At 39.4% G+C, this 20,607-nt stretch overlaps 1 protein-coding gene across 5 annotated transcripts in view; it reads right to left on the bottom strand.

Annotated features, from left to right (window-relative positions):
• The window catches only part of LOC135220542 (intermembrane lipid transfer protein VPS13A-like), a 311,374-nt gene that overhangs the window by 65,142 nt on the left and 225,625 nt on the right, over window positions 1-20,607 (bottom strand). For all 5 annotated transcript variants that reach the window (XM_064257729.1, XM_064257731.1, XM_064257732.1 and 2 more), the window contains 4 exons: window positions 20,416-20,578; window positions 19,863-20,030; window positions 19,392-19,499; window positions 1,922-2,023 (listed from right to left, as the gene is read on the bottom strand). In XM_064257729.1, the coding sequence (XP_064113799.1) occupies window positions 1,922-2,023; window positions 19,392-19,499; window positions 19,863-20,030; window positions 20,416-20,578 (541 nt within the window). The remainder of the gene's footprint in view (window positions 1-1,921; window positions 2,024-19,391; window positions 19,500-19,862; window positions 20,031-20,415; window positions 20,579-20,607) is intronic.

The raw sequence follows: 20,607 nt of genomic DNA, 5'->3' as shown, positions 1-20,607 counted from the left end.
TTTCATTAGATGTTCTCCAAAGTAAGATGTGAGTCAAAAGTTTCACCTAGAATATTAAAGCTTCAGACTCATTCAACAAAGTCCCATCCACCTGAAAGGGAGGATAGACTGGGAAACCTGTGCAAGATCTGCTAATCAATAGTGTTTTCGGTTTACTGTAGTTCAGCCTTATACCCCAACGACTACACCATTCCCTGATCCGGTCCATGTTCCAAAAGAAGCTGAGGTTAGCTTTATTTCTCATAAGCGGAGACTTTACTACATCCACAAGTGTAATATCATTAGCACACTCAACAATCTTGTTTTGAGGCCAACAACCATATCACTTGTACACAGTGGACCAAGAACCCTGTGGAATTCCAGATATAATAGGTCCTGGTTCACTAAAGATCACGTCAACAGAACTCACTGTTGCCTACCAGTACGGAAATCTTGAAGTAATCCTAAAACATATTCAATTACTAAATCAAAAGCAGCACTAAAATCTTTTGAATTACTCAAAACTCAAAACCGTTATCAAGGTCCTCTTGTAGATGACATGTCAAGTCTAAAAGAGCATCGCAGGTACCTAACTGCTTTCTATATGCATACTGACTATGTGTATCAGCTAACAATCCTTTAGATACCACATAGATTCAGGATGACTGCTTAGCTTTAAAAGCTCACTGAAACAGTTCAGTCTTTTCCCTAGAGCCAATAACTATATACCATCTTCTGTTAATAGTGGTGGAATAGAAAATGAGCCTGACCCATAGATAGACGATGCCAATTTGGTCCACCACAAATGAGGCTAAGTAATTCCTTCAAATTTCTTCTTTAAGGAATTAATGTAATTTCTCTCGTTTGTATGGTAAGTTCTATTCACAGCATGGCAAGACTCAACAAAAATGGTGTAATTTTCATTTTAACGATTTCATCTCCATGTGTAGAATTTGGTTTGTTTGTCGTGGTAAGCTTGTCTACATGTATTATCAAACCATGGCTGGTCATATGTCCTGAATTTGACAACCTTTCTAGGAATATACCTTATTAAAACAGCCATCAGCATTTCCATTCACCTTCTTGAGATCAGCATCTAATATAGCATCTGAAATATAAGTGCCTGATAAGTTTCAATAATGCAATCCCAATTAGCTCCAGATTTCAGCCACAACGTTTTTCCTGTGGTGACATTTAGAATATACTGATTGATAGATATGTCCATCTCAATGGCACAATGATCAGAAGTACCTATATATTCACAGACCTTGGACTTGACAATAGCTGCATCATCTGTGATTATGCGGTCTAATCAACTACCAGAAATATGTGTGGGCTTGTCAATTAGTTGGACAAAGCTGGAGGATACACAGAACTCAAGAGCAGACTGGCCACGTTGATCTGTGGAATTTCAATTTAGCCACTCGCTGACTTTGCATTAGTCTCCACAATTAATGAATGAAACTTTTGAATTCCGTGACTGAGCCATACTATCCTTTCCAAGAGATAATCATATATATACTATCATCGATATTCAGTAGAGAGAGTACACTTAGGATGGATATCTAAGGTCTGTTCTTCTCTACAAATCGGAAACATAGGCTCAGACAAGAAAATGGAAATGATTCAGAAAAATTGATACCGCAGAATGTTCAGATTCATGGCTGGAGCAGCGGATGGAAAATAGACTCTGATCTCCAAGACTCGGATGATTTGGACATATGATGAAAAGGGCTGAGGAATTGTTGGTCAGCACATCAGTAGATGCGGAGTAGAAAGCTGAAGGTCTGTAGAAATGCCCAAAAAATTATGAAAAGAGAGGATAGGTGAATATTTATGTAGACTTGATGGGAGTTCAGGCAGAAAGAGCAAAGGACAAAGGTTAACGGACAAAACTCATTTTACATCTAACCCCATGATGATAATGATTGACAATACTCACCAATGCTGGCTGATAAATAAGATCTTTAACACCTTGTGACAAGTCTCGCAGTCTCTGATAGGGATTACCAAGAATGTCTAACCCCAACACCAATACATAAATCTGTAATAAAAAAGTTATGCTTGTAAAATTTTCTTTAAACTTTCATAAAAGAAAAATAAATCTTTCATGTATATGTAAATTTCCCAAATCTTGGTATAGAGACTGAGAGGGACAAAGCTGCCCAAAAAGTCACTCTCACAACAAATTGTTTTAATGGGATTAACCAGCAAGAGCTACAATATGCACCACTTGCAGGTGACATGATTCAGAAGGAAAATGCTCACAAACAGAAACACTGATCACAAGAATAAGGTGATAAAGTCAATTTTCAAAGACATTTTTTATGAATATTACATGTAAGTGCAACCCAAAATAATTTGAAGATGAAAATTGTAATTACTAACAGAAGCAAGATACATATATGTCTTCATACAGAGTACTTGAACCAATTGATACACTGACAACAGCATAAAAGAATTTTTACAATAATGGCAACAGAGTAACTTAAAACACAAAACACTTAATTGTATCACTATATAGCATTAACTTCAAGATATTATATTAAAAGCTTTAATGTGACATGTATTCAATAACAATTAGAAAAGCACTGATAAAAAAAGCTCTCCTGACAATAATAAACGCTGTGTATATCAAAGCCCATTTGAGCCAGTGGCAATTTCTCTTTTTTACAAACTGAAAAATCATGGGACAAGAGAATAAACAACATAAAAAGCTATAAGATATGCACTGGATAAGAGAGTAATTTTTGTTCATATTAGTGAAAGAAACTGCAATATACTGAACCAGGTTAAAACTCTGGTTAATAATAATAATAATAATGGGAATAAAACTAAATAATAATAATAATAATAATAATAATAATAATAATATAATAATAATAATCATAATAAATAATATAATTAATACGATACTAATATACTCATAATAATAATAATAATAATAATAATAATAATAAATGCCAAACTGGAAAGCCCCAGGTCCTGATGAAGTCCATGGATACTGGCTCAAAAACTTCAAGGCCCTACACCCACGAATAGCAGAACAACTCCAGCATTCTCAAATCACCAAGCACCCAAATGGATGACCACAGGAAGAACATCCTTAGTACAAAAAGACAAGAGTAAGGGAAATATACCCAGTAACTACAAGCCTATCACCTGCCTACCAATAATGTGGAAGTTACTAACAGGTATCATCAGTGAAAGGCTATACAACTACCTAGAGGAGACAAACACCATCCCCCACCAACAGAAAGGCTGCAGAAGGAAGTGTAGGGGCACAAAAGACCAGCTCCTGATAGACAAAATGGTAATGAAGAACAGTAGGAGAAGGAAAACCAACCTAAGCATGGCATGGATAGACTATAAGAAAGCCTTCGACATGATACCACACACATGGCTAATAGAATGCCTGAAAATATATGGGGCAGAGGAAAATACTATCAGCTTCCTCAAAAATACAATGCACAACTGGAATACAATACTTACAAGCTCTGGAATAAGACTAGCAGAGGTCAATATCAGGAGGATCTTCTAGGGTGACTCACTGTCCCCACTACTCTTCGTAGTAGCCATGATTCCCATGACAAAAGTACTACAGAAGATGGATGCCGGGTACCAACTCAAGAAAAGAGGCAACAGAATCAACCATCTGATGTTCAACCATCTGATGTTCATGGACGACATCAAGCTGTATGGTAAGAGCATCAAGGAAATAGATACCCTAATCCAGACTGTAAGGATTGTATCTGGGGACATCAGGATGGAGTTTGGAATGGAAAAATGCGCCTTAGTGAACAAACAAAAAGGCAAAGTAATGAGAACTGATGGGATAAAGCTACTAGATGGGAGCAACATCAAACACATAGATGAGACTGGATACAAATACTTGGGAATAATGGAAAGAGGGGATATAAAACACCAAGAGATGGAGAACACGATCAGGAAAGAATATATGCAGAGACTCAAGGCGATACTCAAGTCAAAACTCAACGCCGGAAATATGATAAAAGCCATAAATACATGGGCAGTGCCAGTAATCAGATACAGCGCAGGAATAGTGGAATGGACGAAGGCAGAACTCCGCAGCATAGATCAGAAAACCAGGAAACAAATGACAATACACAAAGCACTACACCCAAGAGCAAATACGGACAGACTATACATAACACGAAAGGGAGGAGGGAGAGGACTACTAAGTATAGAGGACTGCGTCAATATCGAAAACAGAGCACTGGGGCAATATCTGAAAACCAGTGAAGACGAGTGGCTAAAGAGTGCATGGGAAGAAGGACTAATAAAAGTAGACGAAGACCCAGAAATATACAGAGACAGGAGAAAGACAGAAAGAACAGAGGACTGGCACAACAAACCAATGCACGGACAATACATGAGACAGACTAAAGAACTAGCCAGCGATGACAATTGGCAATGGCTACAGAGGGGAGAGCTAAAGAAGGAAACTGAAGGAATGATAACAGCGGCACAAGATCAGGCCCTAAGAACCAGATATGTTCAAAGTACGATAGACGGAAATAACATCTCTCCCATATGTAAGAAGTGCAATACGAAAAATGAAACCATAAACCACATAGCAAGTGAATGCCCGGCACTTGCACAGAACCAGTACAAAAAGAGGCATGATTCAGTGGCAAAAGCCCTCCACTGGAGCCTGTGCAAGAAACATCAGCTACCTTGCAGTAATAAGTGGTACGAGCACCAACCTGAAGGAGTAATAGAAAACGATCAGGCAAAGATCCTCTGGGACTATGGTATCAGAACGGATAGGGTGATACGTGCAAACAGACCAGACGTGACGTTGATTGACAAAGTCAAGAAGAAAGTATCACTCATTGATGTCGCAATACCATGGGACACCAGAGTTGAAGAGAAAGCGAGGGAAAAAATGGATAAGTATCAAGATCTAAAAATAGAAATAAGAAGGATATGGGATATGCCAGTGGAAATCGTACCCATAATCATAGGAGCACTAGGCACGATCCCAAGATCCCTGAAAAGGAATCTAGAAAAACTAGAGGCTGAAGTAGCTCCAGGACTCATGCAGAAGAGTGTGATCCTAGAAACGGCACATATAGTAAGAAAAGTGATGGACTCCTAAGGAGGCAGGATGCAACCCGGAACCCCACACTATAAATACCACCCAGTCGAATTGGAGGACTGTGATGGAGCAAAAAAAAAAAAAAAAAAAAAAAAAAAATAATAATAATAATAAGATCCAACTGTACATGAACAGGAATAAGGGATACCAACAGAACAAACTATTCGGAACCAACCAGAAAAGACTATACAGCCAACTAAGAGGGGAAGACAACCACCAAGAAATTCCTGAAGCCGAACCAAGTAAGAGACTCTGGGAAAACATATGGAGCAATCCGGTATCACACAACAAACATGCAACATGGCTCCAGGAAGTCAAGGAAGAAGAAACAGGGAGAATAAAACAAAGATTCACAGAGATCACGACAGACACAGTCAGACACCAGCTAAAGAAAATGACAAACTGGAAAGCCCCAGGTCCCGATGAAGTCCATGGATACTGGCTCAAAAACTTCAAGGCCCTACACCCAAGAATAGCAGAACAACTCCAGCATTGCATCACAAATCACCATGCACCCAAATGGATGACCACAGGAAGAACATCCTTAGTACAAAAAGACAAGAGTAAGGGAAATGTAGCCAGTAACTACAGGCCTATCACCTGCCTACCAATAATGTGGAAGTTACTAACAGGTATCATCAGTGAAAGGCTATACAATTACCTAGAGGAGACAAACACCATCCCCCACCAACAGAAAGGCTGCAGAAGGAAGTGTAGGGGCACAAAAGACCAGCTCCTGATAGACAAAATGGTAATGAAGAACAGTAGGAGAAGGAAAACCAACCTAAGCATGGCATGGATAGACTATAAGAAAGCCTTCGACATGATACCACACACATGGCTAATAGAATGCCTGAAAATATATGGGGCAAAGGAAAACACCATCAGCTTCCTCAAAAATACAATGCCCAACTGGAATACAATACTTACATGCTCTGGAATAAGACTAGCAGAGGTTAATATCAGGAGAAGGATCTTCCACGGCGACTCACTGTCACCACTACTCTTCGTAGTAGCCATGATTCCCATGACAAAAGTACTACAGAAGATGGATGCCGGGTACCAACTCAAGAAAAGAGGCAACAGAATCAACCATCTGATGTTCAACCATCTGATGTTCATGGACGACATCAAGCTGTATGGTAAGAGCATCAAGGCAATAGATACCCTAATCCAGACTGTAAGGATTGTATCTGGGGACATCAGGATGGAGTTTGGAATGGAAAAATGCGCCTTAGTGAACAAACAAAAAGGCAAAGTAATGAGAACTGATGGGATAAAGCTACTAGATGGGAGCAACATCAAACACATAGATGAGACTGGATACAAATACTTGGGAATAATGGAAAGAGGGGATATAAAACACCAAGAGATGGAGAACACGATCAGGAAAGAATATATGCAGAGACTCAAGGCGATACTCAAGTCAAAACTCAACGCCGGGATTATGATAAAAGCCATAAACACATGGGCAGTGCCAGTAATCAGATACAGCGTAGGAATAGTGGAATGGACGAAGGCAGAACTCCGCAGCATAGATCAGAAAACCAGGAAACATATGACAATACACAAAGCACTACACCCAAGAGCAAATATGGACAGACTATACATAACAAGAAAGGAAGGAGGGAGAGGACTACTAAGTATAGAGGACTGCGTTAACATCGAGAACAGAGCAGTGACGACGAGTGGCTAAAGAGTGCATGGGAAGAAGGATTAATAAAAGTAGACGAAGACCCAGAAATATACAGAGACAGGAGAATGACAAACAGAACAGAGGACTGGCACAACAAACCAATGCAAGGACAATACATGAGACAGACTAAAGAACTAGCCAGCGATGACAATTGGCAATGGCTACAGAGGGGAGAGCTAAAGAAGGAAACTGAAGGAATGATAACAGTGGCACAAGATCAGGCCCTAAGAACCAGATATGTTCAAAGAACGATAGACGGAAATAACATCTCTCCCATATGTAGGAAGTGCAATACGAAAAATGAAACCATAAACCACATAGCAAGCGAATGCCCGGCACTTGCACAGAACCAGTACAAAAAGAGGCATGATTCAGTGGCAAAAACCCTCCACTGGAGCCTGTGCAAGAAACATCAGCTACCTTGCCGTAATAAGTGGTACGAGTAACAACCTGAGGGAGTGATAGAAAACGATCACGCAAAGATCCTCTGGGACTATGGTATCAGAACAGATAGGGTGATATGTGCAAATAGACCAGACGTGACATTGATTGACAAAGTCAAGAAGAAAGTATCACTCATTGATGTTGCAATACCATGGGACACCAGAGTCGAAGAGAAAGAGAGGGAAAAAATGGATAAGTATCAAGATCTGAAAATAGAAATAAGAAGGATATGGGATATGCCAGTGGAAATTGTACCCATAATCATAGGAGCACTAGGCACGATCCCAAGATCCCTGAAAAGGAATCTAGAAAAACTAGAGGCTGAAGTAGCTCCAGGACTCATGTAGAAGATTGTGATCCTAGAAACGGCACACATAGTAAGAAGAGTGATGGACTCCTAAGGAGGCAGGATGCAACCCGGAACCCCAAACTATAAAATACCACCCAGTCAAATTGGAGGACTGTGATAGACAAAAAAAGCAAAAAAAAAAAAAAAATTCATTTTCAGCTCAAGGCCATATACATGGAATACAAAAAATAGACAATAACATACACAATCTAGATACATAAGATAACATGATAAAAAAAAGAAAACCAAAGATTAATTGGCAATATCCATATTTGCTGAGGAATGTAAAAAGAAGGTAGTCAAAATAATGGTCATACCCGTACTAAGATTGAGAATAGTTAAAAATAGAATGTAAAACCTATATTGATTATAATCACAGTAATAATGAAAAGACGAAAATGCCAGTAATGACAATAATCATAAAAATACAATAATAGTGACAGATTATGCAGATGACATTTTGCAAAAACAGAGATTAAGTCATTTAGGGAACAAACGTCTCATTTTCCCATCTTCCCCACAATTTAGATCTTCTTGCCTCACTATTTAGGATGCTTTGTATGAGCGAATTGCTGCTGTTTCGCAGTCGGGTGATCAGACTGGACATTGTTCGCCTTACAATTATTTTTAAATTGTCCAAGTGGTTTTCTGTGAACATCTGTGTCGGAGTGGTAACAAGGAGCGTTTGTGAGGCGTCTCAAAATGTCATTATGAACAACAGTGATATGTCTCATAGTCTCCCTGGTGTAGGGAACACCCATAGATGCTTCAGCAATACGAGCGGAAGAGCAGCAGTTTCACGTCTCGGTGACAGAAGGCAAACCTCCTTGCAATCATGATGCCAGTTGCACATACGACGCCTCTATTCTATGTCTACCCTAAATTTTAGGTCGTCCATGATAATGTGACCTAATACGGAAGTTCGGGCACGAATTCCAGCCGATGATTTTGGAGGAAAATTTGTGGTTCTGCAATTTGCTTAAGTGATCTCGGGAGCAGCGACATGCACTGGGTCTTGGTTTCGTTGTATAGGATATCAAATTCCTCTGCATATTGGCGGCAAGTGTCGATGAGTCGTTGGAGACCTTGCACTGATGGGGAAATCAGAACCATATCGTCGGCGTAACAGAGGTTGTTTATAGTTGTTTAATTGACAGTGCATCCGATTGGGAGTGAGTTCAGTTTGACATTCAAGGCATCTGTGTACATATTAAACAGATATGGAGAGAGTATTCCCCCTTGCCGAAGCCTGTTTAGGGAGCCGAAGGTGTGCGACAATACATTATCCCATTGGGCACAATTGCTGTGTGGAGAACCAGCAATATAAAATGCCAATTAGATATAGGGGTGTTCCTCCTTTATGCAGCTTTAGGAAGAGCTTCAGGTAGTTTACTCTGTCAAATGCTTTTCTCACGTCCACAAATCATAGGAAAACAGGAGAGGCTGATGATAGGTAGTAGTTCAGCAATTCTTTCAGTATGTAGATGCAGGTGTCGGTTGAGTGGTTTGCTTTAAATTCGAACTGGTTGTCAGTGGTGTGTAGAACTGACTCAAGTATCTTTGACTCAATCCTTGCGATTGCAATCAGCTGGTAATTGCCAGGGTCAACTGCATCCTTTAGCTTGTTTTTGATTAATGGTATCAAGTGAACTAAGAGTAGGGAGTCAGGAAGAAATTGGTGAATTACACAAACATTGAAAAGGGCAGCTAGCAATATGTAAATTATTGGATGGTAGAATTTGAAGGCTTCCGAGGGAAGACTATCACAGCCGGGCAATTTATTGTTAGAGAAGTTTTTTATACCATCACTGATGTTACCTGGCATAATATGATCTGCAAAATGAAATGGAGTGTTATCAGTAAGGAGGTTATCTACATCCCTTCGGGAGTCTTGATCATTTATGCAATTCAGGATATTGCTGAAGTGATCGCCCCACATACTTGCGATAGCCTCGTCACCGACTGCTTCCCCTACTCTCTGTGACAGCTTTTTAGTTTTGGGATCTAGGGACTGGATAACTTCCCAAAGACAGGGATAATCACCGGATTCTAAGTTTCTAAACATTGCATCGGCTCTTAGTTATTTTTCATTTAATCTGTAGTGCTTAAGAGCAAGTCTGAACTGCGCTCTCGCCTGTCTCAGAAATGCAGTGTCCTTCCCTTGGGCTACCATTTTGCCTCCACAGTGAAAGCATTTCTCGTGAATATGAATACAGATCTTTAACCAAGTAATTCCATCCCAGTATATTACAAGAATTACCTTGACGAAATCTAAAGGTAGCTCTGCCCGAAGCAAAAATAGCGGAAATTATGTTCGAATAGAATTCATTCAGAGTCCTCCTGTGGTGGTCATTTCCACAATTTGTGTTAGTACGAAGTAAGGCGTCTGCCAGTTGAGCTATCGACCGCAACCTTGTTTCCGTGGTCGCCCTAAAGTATCTGGTTTTCTGTTGGTTTTTAAAATCCCAGTTTACAGATGGTGGGCGGTCAGTTAGGGGGTTCACAGTAGTGAGAGATGAGTTACTGAATGACACCTGTAATAGGATGCGATTGTAGCCCATTGCAAGATCGTATCAAATATTGCAGGTCATGATAAAATCATGAAGTTGTGGAGGTGTGATGCAATGGTCCAGCCAGGAGGTCATAATTACGTCTGCTCTATTTTGTACATGTGAATAGGAGGAGGGAGGGAGGAGCATTACATCGCTAATAGGAGAGCATGATTTTGACAGAAGCGAGTGAGTTCATTATAAAATTGTTTTGTGGTATGAGAATTGAGGTCCCTGATCATACAAATATGATCAGCAGGAGAATCATGAATAATACTGTGTAACTCACCTAGGATCATGCTGTATTGGTCAAAATTATTGTTATTTTCATAGGGCATATAAACATTAATTATTAGGATTTTAGTCTCCTAATGTCACCTGAAGCCCCAGCAATCTGTCATTCCTGAAGGTCTTCACATTTACCACGTTGTCTAATGATTTGTGCCACAGGAAAGAGAGACCCCCTTTTGGATGACCGGCTACTATCTGATCTGTAACTTGCATCGATGAAGTCGAGAAGGCTCTGAAGTCTTCATCGCAAATGACAAGGTCATGTGGCCAGAGGAGCGTTTCATGCAATGCCATGATGTCTTTGAAGTTTTTGCAAAACATGTTTAGGTGAGGAATGTTCCTCTTGAGGCCAAAAATATTCCAAGAGATTATGTTCAATGTATACATGGCTACTCACGAAGATGGGATATGAATGTGCTGATCAATTGGGTGGATGGAGTGTCAGTATGTTCTCCTGGGGGGTTTGGTCCCGGATTAGGTTATATCTTGAAACTAATATATTAGGACCAAAATTCTTGCCTCTAAGTACATATAGGTGTTGAAATAGCCAGGTAATCCTGTAAGCCACTTTATGTTTACTTTCGCATGGAAGTTCGTGAGAGATGAGTGGGTCAGAGCCCGTGAGAGAAACTTTATGCTCTCCACTATGGCATTTAGCGTCACCGATGAGCGCAGATTGTGAATTACAATGTGACATCTCTTCTCAGGTTTCGGGCGAGGTGAAACATGAATGTTGGGCTCCGGTCCAGCAGCCAAACGAGAGGTTATCTTTTTTCTGCTTGTTTGCATCTGCCAGCCGCCAGACCTCTCATTATCACTCTCATCCACATCCACGATGGGGGGTTGGGAGGGAGAGATAGAGTGGGGTGAATCACGAGGGCTGGTGATCATCACTGGATATCTATCTTCCACCGGATGCACTGGGGAGGGAGCAGAAGTTGGGAAACCAAATAGTCCCATCAGAACGGTCAAAGGAGTCTGGTGGCTATCTGTGCGATTGTCTAGTGATTCCTGCACTCCTTTGATCGCATCCCAGATCCGTTCGAGATTATTTGTTTCCATAGTTTTAAGACTGTCTTGGCATTCCTGTAGTCCTTTGATCACGTCCCAGATTCTTGAGAATTTATCATTTGTCTCGATTTTTTTCGAGTTTTTTCCAATTATTTCTGAGAGGGATTTTGCTGTAACGAAGGCATTTTCGGCCGTGTAGTACACAGCAGGTAGGCTTAGGTCAGCAGGCCCCTTTGGAGGCAGATTGTAAGGGTCATCGACATAGATTTCTACCGAGCAGGTCCTTAGCCACTTAGTGATATGATATTTTCTTGTGAGAGGACAGGTTTATTACGGATCGCTCCTTCAGAATGCTCTTTGGTATCAGGTTTTTGCATTTCGTATAAGCAACGTTAATTTCCTCATCGGAGAAGATATCGCTGACAGATTGTATAGCGGACTCAATGTCGGAACGTTTCAATTGGTATTATATAAAGTAAAGACAGTTGTTTGCGAGTACAGAACTTGTGTGTGTGGCACAGGTGCCAGGGTCACTTGTGCAATGGTTGGAGGTTGGTCGGATGACATTTTTGTGGTAAAAGAAGGGCAAAGCACTAACACATACTCTGCATTCTTTTACCCATTTCCCAGGACCAATAGGCCTCAAGTAGCTGTGATTTAAAAGATTTCTAAGGCACTGATTGGAGCAGAAAGAATATTAGTATATCTGCAATTGCACAACACTCTCCGGATTGCATGCCGAGTATTACGTGGAGACACTATTAGCATATTGCTTACTATAAGAGGTATAATCACCTAGGGCGAAAAACCCTTCTTTTTTTGTAAAGAAACGCGAGAGAGACCTCCAACACGTCCGCGCGGCCCCCCGCCCCCCACACACACTCTCATTGTAATGGTTATCTTATATGGCAGGATTCCTACAATACACTGCTTTATTATTATTTTGTGGGTATCCTGGGAGTCTGTCCTAGTTTTGGTTAAAAGACACTGGAAAACTACCGCAGGTGGATTAGGTCCTTGGAGCTTATAGATGAGAGGGGTCCATGGAAAAAGGAACCATTTGTAAGAAGTACAAGTCTAGGAGGTGGTGGCGAGTCAATGAACTCCCATGTGTATTTTCTTTCCATTAAGAAGTGGGTGAGACTCTGATGGCTGTATGATGCCATGACGCTGATGTTGGCAGCTACCAGTACATCTTGGTGTCTGGTGGTACCAGTGGCCATCCTCTGATACAAGTAATGTGGAAATGTAGGTACCCCTGTCTACCAGGAACCTCCTGCCAGAGGCATTTTCGGCAACACAGAATCTGGTGGGGAGGGAGCCTGTAGTGTCACAGCGGCCAGTGTTATTTCCTTGGGTGGCTGCCCTGCTCATATTTTCAACAGCTGTAACCAGGGGCACAGTTTCTGGTTTTCCCAAACTTGTGGTTGTAGATGTACAGTATATGCTGCTGGGGGCATTTTGATTGTGGCTTCATGAACACTTTCACACTGTGTTAGCGCGCTTGTCATCTCGGTCATTGTCCTTGTTGTCTCTGGACTCAAGTATATTGTAAGGGCAGCATGTTGTGAAGCCTTGGAGGGCTGCAGCAACCTGTGTGCCTTTTTCAGCAGTTTCTCTGAATCTGGAGATGTCTTTGATTCTCCTAAAACTTGCACATCTGCTGCAGTCCTCAAGTAATCCCTTATCGCTTGGCTTTCTTCTTTCCTGTGCCATTTGGTTTGGCTCTGAAGTTTCTGAATGACCTCACCAATATTTATTTTTATTTACTTGCTTGGTATGTGTTATACGTTACCTGTAAGACTAAAAAAATCACTTGCACTTTGCTTTATTATATAGCCTTTCTGCTTTCTCCTGTAACAGGCAGCTGGCTGATTATGCACTAAAAACTGAACTGAGGCCAAGAAACCATTGTGTTTTGGCCCAAATGTAAAATTCTTTCAGTTCTTGATAAAGACGAGAGAATGAATATCAAAACATAATTAATGACATTATTATTTTTCATTTGTATATTTTCCCTAGCATCGCTTTCTCTTGCAGTCTCAAGAGACAGATTAACTCTTTAAATTTCTTTTATATTCAAGAAACTTTATATTGACATAAGTTAATTTTGTACATACATAAATTTAGTTTGAATAGACATTCATTGATTAAGATATTAGTTTAATCTTATTAATTTTAAATAAGCTTCACAGCACATTAGTTACGATTTTTTTTAGGTTGTTTTACGTAATCTGTAGATTCAAGATACTTCAGTCTGGTAATCTGTTGATTCAAGATATTTCCAGTCCAGACTGCTCAAGTTGATCAGATTGCATAACATCAACTTGCAGTAATGCAAGACAAGAGTAAACTGGAATAATCGAAAATCTGAGGTGAGGAGCAGCAGACAGACAGAATGTAGCTGGAAATCTTGACATGCCCACAATTATCTCAAGAGGAAAGAATTCAGTATTTCAGTTCAGAGGAATTTATTTTAGAGTTAACAAGAAGTTGGGAAAAGACTGCTAACAACTAATGTCATGCCACACCTACGATTTGCAACTAGTCAAAGTGAATATCATTATGTGGGAATGTTACATAACATTCCCACATAATGATACAGTTTTTTAAAATCTTCGGACATATATTGTTCAATAATGCCACATCTGGCAACTCTTGAAAGGGGGCGAAGCTTCAAAATCATTGCGTTTGTTGCTTTCTAAATTTGCATTAACTTTTCACCATAAAGATTCTGTTGAGGTCCTATGATCATTTGTACTTGAATGTAGAAACAGTCTCTATATTATTCGTTAATGTTGGTTTGGTAACGTCAGTTCAGGGCAGAATATCGATCATCCCTTTTTAAACCTACTGTGAAACCTTATTTATAAATAATGTTTGACACTAAACTGACGTAAAATTCATACGTAATTAACGACGGATCTCAAACAATGAGAGAAAGGGTTTTAAAATTTGGGCAGTACTTGTGGAAATCGTGAGGAACAATACAGTGAAGAACGAAATATTATGACGATAGAGAGAGAGAGAACGCGCAGGCATAGGCCTATCTATAGATATACTTAATTCATTATATTTACTTTGAGAGAGTGAGTGATAATATTTTTTCAAATGTGTTTTAAAAGTGGGGAGAGAGAGAGAGAGAGAGAGAGAGAGAGAGAGAGAGAGAGAGAGAGAGAGAGAGAGAGAGAGAGAGATTCTTTGGGAGATTGAGTGGTACTATATATATTTTTAAAGTATGTTTTAGAAGTAGAGAGAGAGAGAGAGAGAGAGATAGAGAGAGATAGAGAGAGAGAGAGAGAGAGAGAGAGAGAGAGAGAGAGAGAGACTTATAGTACTGGTGACGGACTTGTGACGGGGGAAAGGCAGAAGAAAATATAATAAATTATTATCTCTATCGATAGGCCTATGCTTGCGTGATGTGATATGACTGCCAAGATCGTGCTGCACTATGCTAGATAAAATTTGAAGGATCATAATATTCAAGTTAATTCTACAAGAAATTCGTACGCTAATCTTGATTACATTCCACAGTTGCCGTAGCATTCAGATTGTAAAAAGACGTGGAAAATTTTAGACACAGGGTGCGGCCATTCTGCTCTCTTGATATAGTCTTTACTTTTGAAAAAAAGCTGTTAAGTAATAATATTTATTACCACAAATAACTCAATATGTATAGCAGAGGCAATTAAAGTATTATATTGTGGGAGATCTTTCAGCCTCGCGGCAAAAAAATGCAGTCGTGTGGGGCTGTAGGCGACTACTACGAACTGCTTTGTAATGGGAGCATATAACCAGAAAATCGTTGAGCTGACATGCTACTTTAACCTTGGTTAAGATTTATATTTAAAAACAGTAGCTTTGTAAACAGCAACTAGCATTCGATCCATGTCAACGTCAAAGTAATCTAAGTGTGAAATCCGTTACGTTAGCCAGTATCCAGCGACTTGTGCTTTCCCGCTCGAAGTTCTAGGGCTCCTCCTCACATCATAGAAAACGCTCTTGCGGATACAATTAGATTTGTTCAACCAACCTTAGCCGTCGCAACATTGAGTGCCATTGACGTCAGCTAACTTTAATCGCTTTGGAATACAAACATAAGTTTGTAGAAACTAAAATAATTGCATTCACCACTTACGATGATGCAATATATCCCCGTTCATGAAGCAAAACTATTAAATATTGTCGTCGTGATGCAAAGTACTAAAATCAGAAATTCACATTCTATCTACCAGATCTCTATGAACGAATCCATCTGAGAAATTCCATTCAATTCGGACATATATCGTGTTTTTAAGTATCTGAACGGTTTTGTTTTGCAGTTTTAACTTATATGATATAATTTGCAGTATATTTTCATATTTCAAAAACGTTTAAATACTTAAAAACATGATGTATGTCCGAAATGATTGGAATTTCTCAGATGGATCGTTCATAGAGATCTGGAAGATAGTTCACTCGTTTGTTGCTCTGAACAGGATTATTTTGCATCATCATAAGTAGTACTAGTCATTATTCTAGTTTCTATAAATTTATGTTTGTATTCCAAAGTTAATGGTGGTCAATGTTGTGATGGCTAAGGTAGGTTTAATAAATCTAGTTAAAGCCACAAGGGCGTTTTCTGTGATGTGAGAGGGCGCCCAAAAACTTTGGCGGGGAAGCACAAGTCAATGGATACTGGCTTTCGTATCGTCTTTCACACTTTAATGACTTTGACGCTGACATGGATCGAATGCTAGTAGTTGTTCACAAAGCTACTGTCATTAAAAGGAAATCTTTATCAAGGTTAAAGCAGCCTGTCAACTCCAAGGTTTTCTGGCTATGCTCCCATTACAAGCAGTTGGGAGTTAGCCTACATAGCAAACACGGCTGCATTACTTTGTTGCAAGACTGAAAGTTCTCCCAATACATCATCTTTTTTGCGTCATATAAAACTTTCAATATCTGTGCAATATATATCGAGTTATTTGTAGCAATAAGTATTTTTACTTTATGCAGTTTTTTCATGAATGATTTGTGCATAAAATCGATTATCAAAAATAGAGACTATATGAAGAAAGCAAGAGTGCCCATAAACTATGGTTGAAATTTTCCACTTCTTTTTACAGTCTTTGAATGTAACAGCAACTGTCGAATGAAATCAAGATTAGGGTATGAATTTCTTAGAAATAACTTGAATACTAAGGTACTACCTTCAAATTTTATCTAGTACTAGCTGTACCCGGCCACGTGTTCCTGTGGCTCAGTCTGGTTAAATGGAAAAGAAAGAAAAGAGAAAGCTCCTTTCTCTTACCCTCACATTCTCTCTCCAACCATCACTGTCTCTTTCCCTTTCTTCTCACTCTCCTCCCAAACAACTGCTCTTCTCTGTCTGTCTGTCTGTCTGTCTGTCTGTCTCACTCTCGTTTTCCATCTTTTTCCTCCCTAACACCCCCTCTACCCTCCCTCTCTCTCTTCCTCTCCCTCTCGCCCCTTTCTCTTTCTCTCTCCAACAATCAGTCTCTTTCCCTTTTTCTTCTCACTAATACCAACTCTCTCTCTCTCTCTCTCTCTCTCTCTCTCTCTTCTCTCTCTCTCTCTCTCTCTCTGTCTTTTTCCTCTTTCTTCTCCCTAACACACCGTCTACTTGCTCTCACTTCCTCTTCCTTTCATTCACTCTCTGTCAACCCCCTTCTAAAAAAACTCCACCCTCTTTGATGCCACTGATGTTTACCCTATAATATTGTTTTCCAAATGATATGTCATTTGCAGAAATTAAGTATGATGAATTCGTAAAGTAACCAAGTGTACGGGCATAACCAGCTCCGTTTCAGGGAATTCCTTCTTATCCCCACCCCCTTCAAAGGGAGGGGGAAAGGTAGGATGAAGCCCCATTACAAACACACGCGCATATTCGAATGCAATGTTGTGGCAAAATTTCAAAGCAATCGGTGAAGAACTTTCTGAGATTTAAGATTTTGAACAAACGAACATTTACATTTTCATTTATATACACAGTGAAGCACGATCTAGGCAATCATATCACTCTGTTTCCCAGGAATCTGTGCATCGACTCGCACCGACTCACCATTCCTTCCTCGGCCATTTCCCATCACAAGTCCATCACCAATACTATAATTCTCTCTCTCCACTTCTAGAACATATTTTCAAAATGTATTACCACTCAATCTCTCGAAGTAACTGTAAATAGGCCTACTCTTTCACGTAAGCAGATTTTCCTCTCTCTCTCTCTCTCTCTCTCTCTCTCTCTCTCTCTCTCTCTCTTAGGAATTATAGGAGAAATAGGAGAAAACTTATAGAAAACAGAGTCGTAATAAATAGTGAAGAATCGGAATGGGCAGATATGACAAGCAGAGTTCCTCAGGGTTCTGTCCTTGGCCCTCTTTACACCAAACTAGGTGTAAATGCAGCAGACCTAGATACAGTGGAAAGTTATATAAGGAAAATTGGAGAATGGTGAAAAAGATGGCAAATGCTTTTTAGCTTGGATAAATGTATAGTATTACAAATAGGAACAAACAACCCTCATGCCAACTACAAGCTGCTTGGGAATGACATAAATAGAGGTTAATTATTACCAAGGACTTAAGATCCACAAAACAGTTCATAAAAGCTGAAAAGAAGGCACGGAAACCAATGAGAAACATAAAGGGGCAGCTCAAATACAGAAACAAGGAAACAGTGCTGCAGCTCTACACATCAATAGTCAGACCTCATCTTGAATGTGCAGTACAGTTTTGGTCACCAACACTAAGAAAGGACATAAATAGATTAGAAGGGGTACAAGCAAGAGCCACAAAGTTAATTCCATCCATCGGGCAAATAGGTTACCAAAGACGACTAGAGAGCTTGAACATGTATGGCTTAAAAATACGACGATTGTGAGACATCTAATGGAAACATTCAAAATATTGAAAGGAATAACGAAAGTAGACAGCAATCTTTTTACGTTAAATGAAAACCAGACAAGAAATAATGGATGGAAACTAGAACTATATAGATACAACACATCCCATTGTGGTAACGTCTTTACATACAAGACATGTGACACTTGGAACAAACTGCCACCAGAAGTTGTAAACAGCAACAGTGTGGAAGAGTTTAAAAGAAAGCTAGGCAAAATCATTAGGGCACTGTGAATGAACACTAAACCTGCTCCAAGAGATTATTATGTGAGCGCACGATGTCTCCTCGGATGGACTAATAAGTCTTTGAGACATCCTGATCCTTGTAAATATCTCTCTCTCTCTCTCTCTCTCTCTCTCTCTCTCTCTCTCTCTCTCTCTCTCTCTCTCTCCAAGCTACTTAAATATACTTTAATAATAGTGTCTCAAAGTAAATGTAATGACTCAAGTATCTCTATAGATAGGCCTATGCTTAGCTTTCTCTCTCTTCATCTGTCTATCTTTCTATTAATCTATCTATCTTAATATATTTATACCTGTATTGTTCCTCACTATTTCTACTGGTTATTGCCCAAATTTTACATTTTTTCTCATCATTTAAGATCCCGTTTCCGATTACTCATGAATTTTACGTGATTTTAGTGTCATAACATTACTTGTAAGAAAGGCTTCACGGTAGGTTTTAAGGAAGGATGATCGATATTCTACTCTGAACTGACGTTGCCATAACACACTTTAACGAATAATATAGAGGTTGTTACTGTATTCAGCTATAAATGATTATAGGACTTTACGGAATCTTTATGGTTTAAAGTTATTGGAAATCTAGAAAGCAACAAACACGAGGCCTTTGAAGCTCCGCCCCTTTTCTCGAGGTTCCAGGTGTGGTATTATTAAGCAATAGGTGTCCGAAGATTTCAGAAAACTGTATCTTCAATTTCCTTGTTGATAGAACACGATAAAAAATTACACAAATTTTTAAAGCCACAGGCCACTGGTACCATAGAGTCTCCTTTTAAACACTGAGAGACAATGCATAGCTCACCTGTTGGATGATCTGGTATTTAGCATGATCCATGAAGTCTACCATCAATCTATCCCATGGTATGGATTCCCTCTCATAATGGCCAATACTTATCGAGACGTTTTTCATCTGCCAAAATACAGAATGAAAACTGTTATGTATGATTTTAATAGCCCTGGTAATTTTGACTTTTTTAACATAACAAAAAAGAAAGTAATGGATAAAAGTAAGCAATGTTCAACTTCACTATCTTATCTACAGGTTTAACATTCTTCTTAAATCAATAAGACTACTACCCTTCATCTTACCAATTACAAATATCAACATCAAGTTCTATCAAATGTTAGTGTGTGATGCTCCTCTGACAGATATAGCATATACGAAACTATGTAAAAACAGCCCACATCTACAAGTAATTAAAAACGATTACTGTTAACCTGCATTCATTGATAAAATAGCAGATTTGGAAAGGCACTAAAACCTCAAATATACCTCCGTTAACGTTGCACCTAGGGATGTTAAGAACCAGTCTAATACATCATTCTGTCTTGTGTGATTTCCGAGAACAGTTCCTCGTGGGGAAAAGGAAAACTTGACTCGGAGACCTGCGATGCATATGCGTTCAACTTCAGGGCCTTCATCTACTTCCTTATCTGTGTTCTACAGAAGACAATGAGATTCACTGAATATCTCAAAATGTTAATTTCAAAGTTTAAAACCCTATTCTTACTTATGTTACAAAAGTTGTTAAAAATGAGTGTATAATGAAAGACTCAGACATTTGTACTGTATTTCAGTATCTAATCTATATTCCAGCATGAGCATTCTCTTGTCTGTTCCAAACTAAACATCCTACGCCTTTTTTCTCTTTTACATTCACATTAAAATATTTTCTAATTTTTTATTCGTACATGAACTTCTTGGGCACTTTTGGCTGAATTAATCTAAAAAAACAGCTAAATCTATGGACTTCTACTTAATGAGCAGACTGCTGGTAATGTCTACCATTTATCAAGTCTTCCAAAATTGCTATGGTAAAGCTTACCATCATTGCCTGGAATGTGATGGGCATCCTAAGTTTCTTGAGTTCTGTGTGGATTGTGCCCGACCAAGGACTTGGGAGGACTGGTTTTAATGCATCATATATAGAGGAGACGAAGCCCTTGTCTAGTTTCAAGTAGAATTCCTGGGCAACAACACTTAAATGTCTGGAAAGGAAGCCGAAATGAAAGAAATG

The sequence above is a fragment of the Macrobrachium nipponense genome, chromosome 2 (genome assembly GCF_015104395.2).
Source record: "Macrobrachium nipponense isolate FS-2020 chromosome 2, ASM1510439v2, whole genome shotgun sequence".
Lineage (NCBI taxonomy): Eukaryota > Metazoa > Arthropoda > Malacostraca > Decapoda > Palaemonidae > Macrobrachium > Macrobrachium nipponense.
Note: the sequence above shows the minus strand (reverse complement) of the source record. Positions and strands in the feature narration are given on the sequence as shown.